Here is a 12,779-nt window from a genome sequence, read left to right on the forward strand (position 1 = left end):
CAAAAAGTTCTGCCAAACTGAGAGCCCACATATGCTCCATTCACATCAGTAAATTCAACAAACAAGAGCAACAGCACTGAAAAACGTAACAGGAGCTGCACAAGACCACACTACCAACCATAAACGCGCTCCAAGGCATAAAGAAACGAGCTGCTCCAGCGTTGCGCCCAAGTGTGGCTCGAGATCGCAAGCTCGAACACCATCCGGTTCTTCCAGCGCAACTAACTAGAACAACATTCTATCACACAACACAGTAAGAAACCGTAAAATTCTGTTTTAGCTAAGCTGAAAAGCTGAAGCAGCTCCAGCAGCGCGCGCAAAACTATAAACCGGAACACGCCATACTTGTTTAAACAACGTCATCATAACTGTGACGTCACTTCCGTGCGTGGCAGCAGCGTTTTAGTACGGCATTTCGCTCCTACCACGTGCGTGTCACGCCTATTGTAAACGTGCTTTCCGAAGCAGACGACCGAGCTCGGTACGACCCCTTTTAGGACAGAGGGTGCTTTTTAGCACCTTTCTCGCAGCGCCCCCTGGGCAATGCAAGAGCCCCGTCGACAACGGGATTGATACCATCACATTTTAGAATGAGGTGTTCTCAGTTGTTCTGTGGTTTCATCTGCTGCCGCTGCTGCTGCTGCTGCGTTTAAAGAGCCGGTTGACCTTTCAAACCACATGTTCCTTGTTCTGTGCGTTGACAATTAGTAAATGTGACCGGCAGTGGGAAGTTTGTGAAGCGGAAACCACTGCGAGCTTTGCATCAAGTCCATCAACTACAAGTGCGTTGTCTATCGAACGACCGTAGCACTGCCTATGGTGGCAAGCATAGAGTTTCGTATCTGGCAAGGTTCTTCTGATGTTGCAGAAGTGGCGGGACGCTTTTTTCGTTGCCGGGTGTACGTCGGACAGACTTTCGCGCTCGTGCTGGGACAGTCATGCCGGATTATATTTTTCACGCCCACGGCGCTCTGCACTCTTAAAAACGTTTCACCGTTTGGGGCTTATCTTGTCCCATATTATCTGCATTGCTTGCGTTTCCTTTCTTGAAAACTCGGCGCTCGCTGCTTTCCTGTCGAGTCACGCTGATGACGCGCAAGCCGTTCGTGACTTGGTACCGGGCTATCAGAAAGGAAATACGGGCAAGAAGGATGACGATTATTGTTGTGGGACAAGCCCCAGAGGGTGCAAACTTTTTTAAGAGCGTACCTTCAACATAACATCACCGATTTTCCCGGGGGCTAGCAGTAGGGGCCGTAGTAGATACCGGGCCTGCTCTCCTGCAGCAGTATCTTTGCTCGTTCCAGACTTTTCGTATGCGGCTACTGTCCGTGACGTTTCAAAAGCATATCGTAATTGTTCCCTTTAAGTTAAATAAACGTCCTTCTGCAAAAACGTGAAAAAATCAGTAGGCGGGAGCTGCGAAGCAAAAGCAAAGTAGGTACGTCCGATGCACCTAGACACATTGTTTTTATAATTTCGGGTGCTCACCCCAGGCCTCCATCAGCCGTTTATATGTGCCCTCCTGGATCAGTACTTGTAAAAAATGCAATCCAGCGTCGCACCAAAAAAAGCGCCCCGTGACTTATACAGCACCAGTCGGAACCTTGCCCCATCCGATTTTTATCCCTTGTACAGGCTACTAGGCGTGCACGCTTGTGCACCGAGCACATTAATTATGCACTGTCCTGTCTTTTCTTTTGTAGTCAAATGCTTCAGAAAAGCCGAGCCAGAGGGGGCTTCCTGGGCACTGCATTGGCCGTTGCAACAGTTGCGGAAGTTGTTGCCTTTTGTGGTTGCTACTACTACTACCGGCGGTTCAATAGCTCACAAGGTAGACCTGTCCGAGGCTATTTAGCTCGATTGATCTTAGGCTTCATGCACTGAAGTCGGTTATGCTTATCCATATTTATATCACTCTGCAAATTTCTTAGATAAAATCGCACTCTAAATAAGTACACTCTGTTGTTGACACCGATCTTGGGTTGAAAACTAGTGTTGAACACTGCACTCACACACTTTGAGGCTTAACTTGACCTCGAACAATATAGTAGTCATCTGTATTGCGTCCGTTTCCATACTTTAACGCTGCATGCCCACCACTTCCAGGTCAGGAACAGCATGCAGGTTATGTGACATCCTTGAGTAGAAAGTAATGAGCGCAGAGTTTTCATGAAAATTAAAAATGCAAGCAAGATAAATGATCATTGTTTGGCGGCAAGATACAGACCAATTTCAGAATTTATTGGTAAAAATACAGAACTATTACATGTGTGTAGTATATATAAGGAGCTTCGACAATGGGACCTCCTTATGTGTGGGTGCAAACCCTTTTTGAGGGTGGGTGTTCCCAAATGCATGTGTGAATGACACACTTAAAGGGAAAGTGTTCTTGTAAACTTCTGATATAAATTGCCACTATTTAAAGATCTTGGTTTGAGCAGTACAACTTAGCATGAGAGAGAGAGAGAAAACATTTATTTGGACCATTGAGGTGGTTGCTCTTGAGGTCGAGTGGGTGGTGTCCTCATTCCAGGACTCCACTGGCCATGGCTGCTCGACGTACTTGCTGGACAAGAGCTGGACGAAAAGCTCCATGCACTCTTGTAGCGACTTTCTTCCTCTCCTTCAGCTGACTTGACTCTAAAAGTGTTCACCTCACCCTAATTGTGTTCAAAACTATGTTGGCAAAGGTGCCCAATGCTCATTGAGAATAAAACATTCCTTATTTGATCCTTTATTGTGAAGCTAATGCCAGCATAATGTCCTTTATACTTTGTTTTGACAAAAAAATGTATATTGCTGCAGTTACCTAGCTAGGAAACCGACGCTATGCCCCTTTTCCCCCAACTCGGCACTCTGTACAGAGTAACGAAAGGTGTATATAAAAGCACAAGGAAATGTATGCCTTGCACACTATATAAAAGAATTCAAAACCAGAATGAACAAACAAATTATGGAAATAACACTTACATTGTCATTGCAAGTTAAAGGTGCCCTGAACCACTTTTTATCGAAGTGGAGGAAGACAGTTGAAGTGAAGATAGGCTATTTCAGAACCACTTTGCTGCAAAAAGTAGTTCAATGCGTTCAGCAGAAGTGGAGTTATCGGCAATCAAACACGGCCTTAGCTGTGCTCCCCTTCCTCCGCCAATGCCTTGCACTGCGAATGCTACGGCGGAGACGTCACTGTGGCGCGCAGTTCAAATTTCCAATTTGGTGCCTATGCCGCGTTAAACAAATGCGGCTGTCCTCAGAGAGCCGCAGTGCGCTTAGCCACTGGACTCGTGGCGGCACCTCACGGCGGCTGCGGTGTAGCCGAGCGCAGCAACCAATAGCAGCCGCGTATTGGAGTGTGCTTTATGACGAAATAAAGCACACAGAAAAGAGCGAGGAGCATGGGGTTTTCGAAACGAGAGCGTCTGAGAAAAAGGTGACTTCGCGCTCCGCTTGCGAGCTCCAGGGACTGCATACGACAGCAGAAGTTGGCTGAGATGTTCACAACAGCATATGCTACCTGCGGACTATGTTATTTCGCCATGCCCGAGGGGTGGTTCAGGGCTTCTTTAAGGAAGCATAAAATTAGGCAAAGGAAGCATAGAAACACAAGTGGTGACATAAGAATGAGTAATGAGGCTAATATTGAATCAAGGGCAATTAACAATGCATGTCCATAAAGAACTATCTGGTTGGAAGCACTCTTTTCAATAATTTGAAGGGTGTTCGTTTATGAATGTGCAATTAAAGTCCTGTGCAACAGTGGTCAGCAAAGCTATAAAAGGTAGAGTAGAAGTTGTTGCTTGGTGAATTGGTTGAGATCTGATGAATACATTATTGTGCTGACAGGAAATAAAGACTTGGGAAGAAAAGTAGGAAACGATAGCTTGAGTGCTGAACTTCAACTGCTTTATTACAGCTTAGCAAACCGCACCAGACTGTACATAAAATGTGTGACAGGCGTTATATACAAGATACCACTGAAATGTGGGAAGACCTACATGGGCCAAATGGGGAGATGTGTCAGTGACCAAGCACGGGAGCATGGATTGTCTATAATTAACAAAGTTAGTGTGAATTTACCTGCATATTGCATGGTTCGCTTGGCCAGCAGGTGTCAGCCACTACAGCGTGAGATTAAGATAATTGGCAGGAGTGGTGACACGTTAGCAAGAGAACATCTGGAGGCATATTACATAAAAAAAAAAAAAGAGAGGCATTGAGTTGCATTAGTGATACGTCTGTTTTTCTGTTTGACAGCAAGATGCAGCTGTTAAAAACATCACTGTAATCATTCTAGATGACACTGATGTACGCTCGCACATTTGTTGATTGTCCATGCTCTGCTCTGAGAATAAAACAGTTGAAGCACAGCACTCGATCTATCGTTTACTACTTTTCTTCCTAAGTCTTTATTTCCTGTTAGTGCAACAATGTAGCCATCATCTATAAAAGGGGTTTTGTGCTTTATTTAATATGGTTGTGTAGCCTTCACCTATCGACGTGTTCATTTCATCCTTATGATCTGCCGTGGTTGCTTAGTGGCTATGGTGTTGGGCTGCTAAGCACGAGGTTGCAGGATCGAATCCCGGCCATGGTAGCCGCATTTTGATGGGAGCAAAATGTGAAAACACCCGTGTACTTAGATTAAGGTGCACGTTAAAGAACCCCAAGCGGTACAAATTTCTGGAGTCCCCCACTACAGCATGCCTCACAATCAGATCGTGGTTTTGGCAGATAAAAACAGATAATTTAATTTTTATTTTCTTCCCTATGTAAGTGTATACAAAGATCTCTCCTTGGGACAACCGATGACACCCAGCACAAGACTTTATCCCCTGTACTAAGCCTCACCCAGTCTATGCAGTACAGCAGCGAGAACTCGAATAAAGGCTGCTCCACAGTCCGTCTCTGATGACGCTCCATGCGTGTGGTACTGACTGAAGTTCGTGGAAAGATTAGCAGCTCACAATGGGCGAGCCTTCCTATTTTCCCAAAATTTGCAATTGGCTTTAATTTCTGATTGGCTGACAGTAGCCTTTGCCGGACCGCATTTGGTGGGATAGGCTTAAGCAGACCATATAACTGCCTGAACCTGCTACGGCAGCATTCTAAGCTTTTCCTTGTCTTCCTCTGCAGACTGTCTTGAAATGGAGCAGGTCTCATTTTAGACCAGTCCGAGTGCTTTTATTTATCCTTTAGTGCTTTTATTGAGTCTGAAAGGTAAAACGTTTTTCAGAGGAATGCAATTGTGGGTGATTTATCAGGGGTGCACATTTGCTCACACAGAGATATGTACTTGTAACAGGAGGTAGCGCAAAACAGACACAATTGCATGATTGGGTACGAAGAACAAACACGAGAGAGAGATAATATTTAATGGCAGAAAGGTGGAGAGGTCGGCCTGAGTTAAATGCCTCTAGCCTGCTTCTCCACGCTGGGGAAGGGGTTTGGGGAATAACAGAGATAGGATATGAAGAGGAAGGATGCATGGTGAATATGATGAGGGCTTCACAGCACAATGGTTCTGTATAATGCGTACGTGTACACCTCACAGCACAGCACAGTCATCTTTGCGGGCAGAGGTATCAGTTACTGCAGCGTAGCGAAAAGACTGTCTATAGCGTTCATAATTTTTGCCGCTGTTAGCGCCGCTGGCGTATTTAAACCGGACGTAGCAGCTGCAGGGCGGCGATTATTTGTCGCAGCATGGCTTTGATGACAGAGTCCGATGGCGATATCTGAGTGCGCTGTCCTTGCTCGCGCTGACAGTCTGAGGCCCGTGAGCGTGGCGGTAAGTGTGGCCATACATTCGGTTCCGAACTTGCGCAACTCGCTTGAAGCAATAATTTATCTATCGATGCCGATTCAGTTACATTCTGCTGGACCTGCGAATTTGGAGCCAGGAAGCTCTCGTCTGGACCTACAGCTTGTCCATGCCAACGACGCATTCGTCTCCTTCTGTGGTGCACTGACGCTGCCGCCTCCTTGTGGGACATACTTGTCTTGCTCATTTGGTTCAGTATTTTTTTCTCCTTTTTCTGTTTAGGACAATCCTTGGAATTGGCCTCGTGGGGTCCATCACAATTCGAGCACTTCGTTTGGCTTACTGTGCATGAAGATACGTCATAGCTGCCGGCACAGCGGAGGCATGTCGTCTGGCATGTGCAGACAGCGCTGACATGGCCTAGCTTTAGGCACTTGTGACATTGCAATGGTCGGGGCACGAAACTCACAATGTTCATATGCACAATTGATATTAGAAGCAGGTTTAATGTCAAAGAGTGGGCGCAATGGTGCCAGCAGGGCATCTGTCAACAACAGAGAGGGATGTGCACGTGCAGTCGCCGTAGTGGTAGTCTACGTGTGTGCTTTTTGTTTCATACAAAGCTTATATTTAGCAGCTGGTGCCAGTGAATAAACAGTGCAAGTTTAGCTCTTGTTCTTCATGCTCTCCCATGTGATTGTGTTTTTCTTGCGCTACCTCCTGTTACAAGTATGTCTAATACACTAAGCCATAAAAAAATTTTGACAGGGATCTTGCTGTGGTTTTTATGCAGCAAACTTGACACTTTGTTCTTGAACCTCCATCATTAGTGCAAAGTACGACTAATGTTAGTTTTTATGCTGTGCTGTTGTATGCTGCCCTTAAATGTTTTCCATCTGTCTGTACTGGTGGTTAAACCTTGTTCCGCTTCTTTCTGCTTTTCAGAGTACCGATACTGGATGTACCAGAACTTCAGGCCTGGTCTTGAAGGTGTGCTTTCCCAACTCACTGTAAACATACGCTGCTGTACCAGAGTTCTCTGCTCATGATGGACAGTCTGTTGCAAGAATGAGCACTTGGCAGAGCTTTGACATGCTTGGAAAATGTCTTGTGAAACAGTACAAAGACTGACAATGACTAGAAAGAAAGAGGCAACAAGACAAATGCTGAACGCGCAGATTGTAAGGTTTATTAGGAAATATTGCTCCTATACATATTCAACACAGTCATGCAAGCACGCTGTAACATGTCGTTCCGACATTGAGCACTGTTTTACAAGGCCACACCAAATCACTTAACCTATTGAAGAATGGCATTGTTGGGTAGAAAATTTAAATACAGTAATCATCAAACTTTGCGTCAACACACCTCAAGCATCTTCTTGCTTCTCCTGCACACGGTGCTGGGAATTTCTGGTTGTCGTGCCTTGAATTAATGCTAGCTTAATACATCTTCCTCCAAAGCATTCAGCATTTACTCCTCACATCCTGTGTTTGTTAAAGTTAAGCCGCTATAGAGGTGTCTTCATTGCTTGAGATAAGTTTGCAGTGTTGCTGCATGTTTCGACCCTGTATGCTCACAGTGATACTCTGACCTCACAACAAAAGAAAAACTAATGCCAGGCACGACACAGTGCCAGACGCAAGTAATGCCATGGCATCACTTGCCAGGGTGGCATAGTGACTTTGCGGTAAACTGCTGAGCCCGAGGGTGTGGGATCAAATTCCAGCCACTGCAGCCACATTTGCATGGGCGCAAATTGCAAAAATGCTTGTTTACTGCTCATTGGGTGCACGAACCCCAAGTGGTCAAAATTAATCTGGAGTCCTCCACTACAGCATGCCTCATAATCATATTGTAGTTTTGGCATGTAAAACCACAGAACTTAATTTAAATTTTAACACATTGCATTACTCCTAATGTCATTACACAGTCCTGAAACCAGCTCAGTTCACCTTCTGTCCTTCATTTGTCCATCTGTGAAGCACCCTTTTATTGTTCTCAAGCAGCATGCAAACCCTATCGTGCATTCATTGCAGACATGTGCACGATAGTCCATTAGGGGTTCAAACCCTGTATTATTTATCACTCAGAGCCATCCTACCCTCATAGCACAGTTAATGTACCAGCATCATTTAGATAATAGTCAGTGAAACAATGAAAGATCAAAGTATATCATGATATTTTGTTATGTTTTCTGACTGGCTATTGAGAAAATGCACACTGACAGACTCAGCTTATATTTTTACACAAAGAGTTACACAAAAGAAATTGTGCAAGTTTTCTTTAGAGCAGCAAAATAGAAAAGCTGTAATTTAAGTATTTCTACTTGCTCTCAAAATTAAGAAACATAAGCATAGTTTCACCAGCTGAAAAGGCACAGGAAAATGTACTTCTTGCAAGCCCGCATTCTCACCACGAGCCTGTGTTGGCATCTTTGTGCGCATTGTGGACAAAGCATTCTGATCATGACTCATTGGATTTCAGTGAACACTAAAAAAGCTGGAATTACTGAATCTTATTTTTTTTGCTGCATAAATGTTCTTATGTGTCAAGGGGTTAAGGAAAGAAGTTCAGCTGAATTGAAGCTGACTAACTGCTTAGTGAACATGCAATGACAACAGTGGCAAACACCCATATCACAGAGACACAATGATTCTTGTATGGAGGCTACCGTGGCAGTGATCGCAGTTGTATTTCTTTTCATAGTTGTAGCAGAGGTGGCAGTAAGCAGCAATAGACGCAGCGAAGCATAAACCTAAGCTTAAATGCCCTCAGGAGCCACTACTACTGCTACTACTATAAGGAAAGTCGTAGGCAGTGAAGACACTCAGCCTGTGGATTGGTCTACAATGTAACAATTGGTAATAATGTATGTTGGTTGAGGGGCCCTGTATTGCAGTAGGTTCAAAAGCGGCCTCATTGATACAAGTTCAGATTGTCTTCTGGGCATCCAACACTGGGATTTCGTTTTCTTTGAAGGAGCCAGTCAGCATCAGCTGATAGGGCGATGTATTTGCCAATTCGCCAATGGTAGAGTCAAGTTATCTGTGTCATGGTGCAGTACCTTGCATTACAGAAAGAAAACCTTCTCTGGCATTGAAAGGAAAATACAGAGAGCTCCTGCGCATATGTGAATTTTGCTGGGCATTTTTTTCTCCAATTGTACTTTGATCTCAAGTGTTCTGATGCAAACTGTTGGATTGAGTGGTATGAGCTGCATTCTTGTTGTTGTCATACCGCCTGTCACACTGTTTGAAATATTGTTTCCTATGCCATTACTTTGTTCGTTCACTTCTTACTTACTACCTTATTTATACTGTGCATATTGTAGTTATGGTTGTCTCCTTTTTTAAATCCTTCCCCCCTCCCTCCCTTCCCCAACCCAACCCTTTATGTGATGCCATAGGATATTGAAATGAAGCTGGCGGAAAGAAGCGTGAATGCATCCATGCTGTTTGTGTGCCCTATCCTTCCAGCATACTACAAGACTGGAGCTATGTTTGGCGACAATGCAGTGCGCATGTACGACTACAAGACCTGGGGAATTGAGGAGTGAGCCCAGTAGTGGCTGCCCTGCCAACATAGGGTCCTTAGAGGTAGAAGGCGACAGTGGCCGACCTCAACACGAGCAACACCTCAGCCTCCTGGACAACTTCAGCCAGGCCAAGCGGCAGCTTGAGCAGCTCCTGGACGCGGATGGTGACTTGGCACAGCTGGATGGAAAACTGCAGGAGTTGCAGGCAAGTCTCAGTGTCATGTCAACCTCCAGCCGGCATTTAAAGGGGCAACAAAGAGAAAAATGATATCGCCTGTATTAGTAAATTGCTCTTCTACAGTACCATAGCTTAGGTACTTTAGAGAGAAGACGCTAAGTGAAAAGCCAGAAAAGGGGAGAGACGGGCAGCAGAAGAAGAAGTTTCCCCACCTGGTCACCGTGATGTTGAGGACTTTGGTGGTGTCTGCTGGGGCCTAGGTAATTGCTTATCGGTTAAGATACGACTACATTCTGTTCTAAAAGAGCCAAGAACTGAACATGGCAAGTTATGGAAACTTTTACTGAGCCAATGTGGCCCAATTACAAAAATATACTTTGAAATTCGTAATGTCATGCTGATGCACTGATGCTGGGGTTTTGGCACAAGATTTAAAAAATATAACTTTGAATAATGCACAGATGAAAATTCGTCACCAGTCATTTCCTCAGTTTCTTCATTGCTGCCTTGTGCATGTCTTTATTAACATTTCCAGGCTTTTTCTGTTCGTCTCTTGTGCTGCACATTTGCAGGTACGAATTCATTCCTAATTCTACCATAGAGTGAAGTATCTCTTTAAGTTGCTTGTGCCTGTGTTGCCATGCTTGCAGATGATAACTGCGGAAGTGGCCAGTCACCTGCCCGCAGCCAGTTTGCGCTGGGTCTGGGAGCAGCTCGGGACAACGAGAGCTGAGGTGGATGATGTCTGGGAGCGGCTCAAGCCACGCAAGCGATTTGCCTTCAAGTCGGCATGGGGCCCCAGCTCAAAGGCAGTAGCGCCCCCTGACGGGCGAGCCACATAGGGTACAGTGATAGCCGGCGTTATCACCTCTACTGATTAAACTTCATTACTCCTCTTAGGCCTGATACCGTATTTACTTGCATAATGGTCGCACTCGTGTAATGATCGTACCCCTGAATTTTGACATCAAAATTTGATTTTTTTTTTCCCTTTCCCGTGTAATGATCGCTCTCCGAACTTGCCACAGCGAAATGTTGTGTGCCAAGTCTATTGCTGATTGCGCTCACCATCTGTCGAATGCTGTTGAATGCTCCACGAACGACTCAAGACATACCAAGCGGTCTGCACACCCGAACATTCTTAAGCAGATGCCCCATTTCATTCCTTTCGTCACTTTCCGCACTTCCATGAAAAAAAAAAAAGCTACAATCAAACTCGCTTTGGCTCCATTATTTGTAGACATTATAATGGTTGTGGCCAACAACAAAAAAAAGGTCCTTTTCGATTCTTCTCGTCTGCACTCATGGGCACACAACAAATCGTGAGTGGCAACAATAGTAGCCACGTTTACACTGATATGTTAGAAGTGTATCCTATTCATACGCCGACGCTTGTAACACAGCTAAGATATTCGCCCACACTTAGCGGAAACTTGCTGTATTAGGATAGCAGTGACGACAAATGCCTCAGTTTCCATAGCGTCCCTACCATGGGTTTCTGTCACTGGCAGCTAAGCGTGCCCATCTCTGTTTATGTCCCCTCAAAGTGGTCATGGCAACGCTATTGCCACAAACTTGCCGATAGTAACATTATTATGCATTACTGATATGGAAGAAACTGTTTCAATGCATGTAATGTACTCACGAGAAGGAAAACATCGCGTTCGGCCTGTTTCGCTTGCTCCGCCGGCTGGTTTCCCGCACTGTTACAGCAGCAGCCGTCTATTTGTTGACCTTTTGTCATCCCGCAGCAAGTGTGGCATGAAAAGAAAATGTTTTCTTTTCGTGGTAAATTTAACCTGCATAATGATCGTACCCCTGAATCTGTGGCAATTTTTTTTACAAAAAAATGCGATCATTATGCGAGTAAATACAGTAAAAGGTGCTGTTGTGCATCGGACACTAAAGAGAAACACTGAATAGATTCAGACGAATAAAGTATTATTTAAAAAGCCCGTTTTCATTAATTACACTGTAAGAGGCCCGTTTTCATTAATTACACTCTAAGAGGTTTATTACTGAAAGATTAAACGAAGACCAAGCTTTCATATCTTGGATTTCGCTAAAGAATTGCAGTGCCAGTATGTCAGGTGACACCATGGCTGTCATACTATTTTCTTATTTGGGCTGTTCTGGTGCAGGGAAGGTTATGGAAGCTAGCAAAGTCCAGTCATTGGCCCCTTCAGAATATAATATCACAAATACTGTTCCGTAGCAATATGGTCCATATTTACTGATAAAAAATGAACTAGGCCAAAGCAGGTGCCATCGACATTTATGACATCACGGTGAGCTTCTGTGAAAACTTCAAGGCGGCATCACCACCTGTATATATTTTTGTTCTCGCATCTGTTCTGGCTTGTGTGATGATAAGAAAGGCTTTCTTGATGTTGTAAAAGGATAATTTATTAATGCAGCTGAACTTATTTCTCTCTTTAGTCTACCTCGAAACGCAGTGACTACGGCAGCAAGCAAAGAGAGAGAGGTGCCTGCTAAATTTCAGTCTGAAGCCCTGCCTTGCAGCTTGGCTATTTCTTGTTGCAAGATTACCAAGCAATATTCTTTAATGCAGACATTATTTAGATGCATGTTCTTTACCCCATTAGAGTTCTGTTCAGCTTGCCAGTTCAGGAGATATGCACAAGAACTCACACATAGTCAAATGCACTTATAAAGATGCCACAGAAGTGTCATTGGTACTAAAAGTGATTATTGCTGTAGCTGGGTTATGCAGAAAGGAGCAAGGACAAACATGTTTCAAGTGTTTGAACGATCATGTCACATAGAGCAAGTCACAGTAGTACTTACTACCTCACAGGATAAAATACATAATCGGTCAAATTTGCCTGCGTCACACAAAGTCCAGAGAGATCTTTTCGAAGCCTGCCTAGCTGTTCCATGTAGTGAGGCAGAAGGCTGTTAGCAAAAACCAAGTCTCAGATGGGCTCGCTTGCAAGCAAGGCCACCTTTAGGTGACATTGCGTGTACAGGTGAGCAAAACGAGAACAAGGTGAAAGCTGGAGCCAACGTTTCGAAAAGTGGACTTGTCTTCTTTAAAGCCACAAGTCCACTTGTTGAAACGTTGGCTCCAGCTTTCACCTTGTTCTTGTTTTGCTCATCGTTTTGAATTTCCATCTCCCGACTTCCCCCTGTTTTCTCTGGATTATATGTACAGGCTGCTCTTGTAAGTCTCTCTCATCACTGTTATTTGAGCCATCAGTCACTCTGGCAACAGTTGCCTCATTCGTCATATCTAAAGCCTCTACAGCATCATCAGCATGCAGAAACTTAGAATGTGA

At 44.5% G+C, this 12,779-nt stretch overlaps 1 protein-coding gene across 2 annotated transcripts; it reads left to right on the top strand.

Moving 5' to 3' along the window:
* Positions 1–576: 576 nt before the first annotated feature.
* On the top strand, positions 577–11,447 carry LOC139048155 (uncharacterized). 2 transcript variants are annotated; one of them, XR_011507581.1, is made up of 5 exons: positions 591–782; positions 1,707–1,834; positions 6,710–6,754; positions 9,244–9,507; positions 10,131–11,447. XR_011507581.1 is itself a non-coding variant. In XM_070522684.1 (4 exons), the coding sequence occupies exons 3-4, from the start codon at positions 9,277–9,279 to the stop codon at positions 10,320–10,322; spliced, it is 423 nt and encodes a 140-aa protein (XP_070378785.1). In that variant the 5' UTR covers positions 577–782; positions 6,710–6,754; positions 9,244–9,276; the 3' UTR covers positions 10,323–11,447. The 2 variants fall into 2 exon arrangements, 1 of the variants encoding a protein (XP_070378785.1); XM_070522684.1 differs by lacking the exon at positions 1,707–1,834 and having other exon boundaries at positions 577–782.
* The last annotated feature ends 1,332 nt before the right edge of the window (positions 11,448–12,779 follow it).

Source organism: Dermacentor albipictus, chromosome 7 (assembly GCF_038994185.2).
Source record: "Dermacentor albipictus isolate Rhodes 1998 colony chromosome 7, USDA_Dalb.pri_finalv2, whole genome shotgun sequence".
Classification (NCBI taxonomy): Eukaryota; Metazoa; Arthropoda; class Arachnida; order Ixodida; family Ixodidae; genus Dermacentor; species Dermacentor albipictus.

What these genes read in the sequence shown, in the direction of transcription:
- LOC139048155 (XM_070522684.1), top strand. Translation starts at nt 9,277, where the DNA reads ATGCAGTGCGCATGTACGACTACAAGACCTGGGGAATTGAGGAGTGAG. An exon ending in GAAAACTGCAGGAGTTGCAG is followed by an intron (nt 9,508 to 10,130) that starts GCAAGTCTCAGT and finishes CCATGCTTGCAG; the next exon opens with ATGATAACTGCGGAAGTGGC.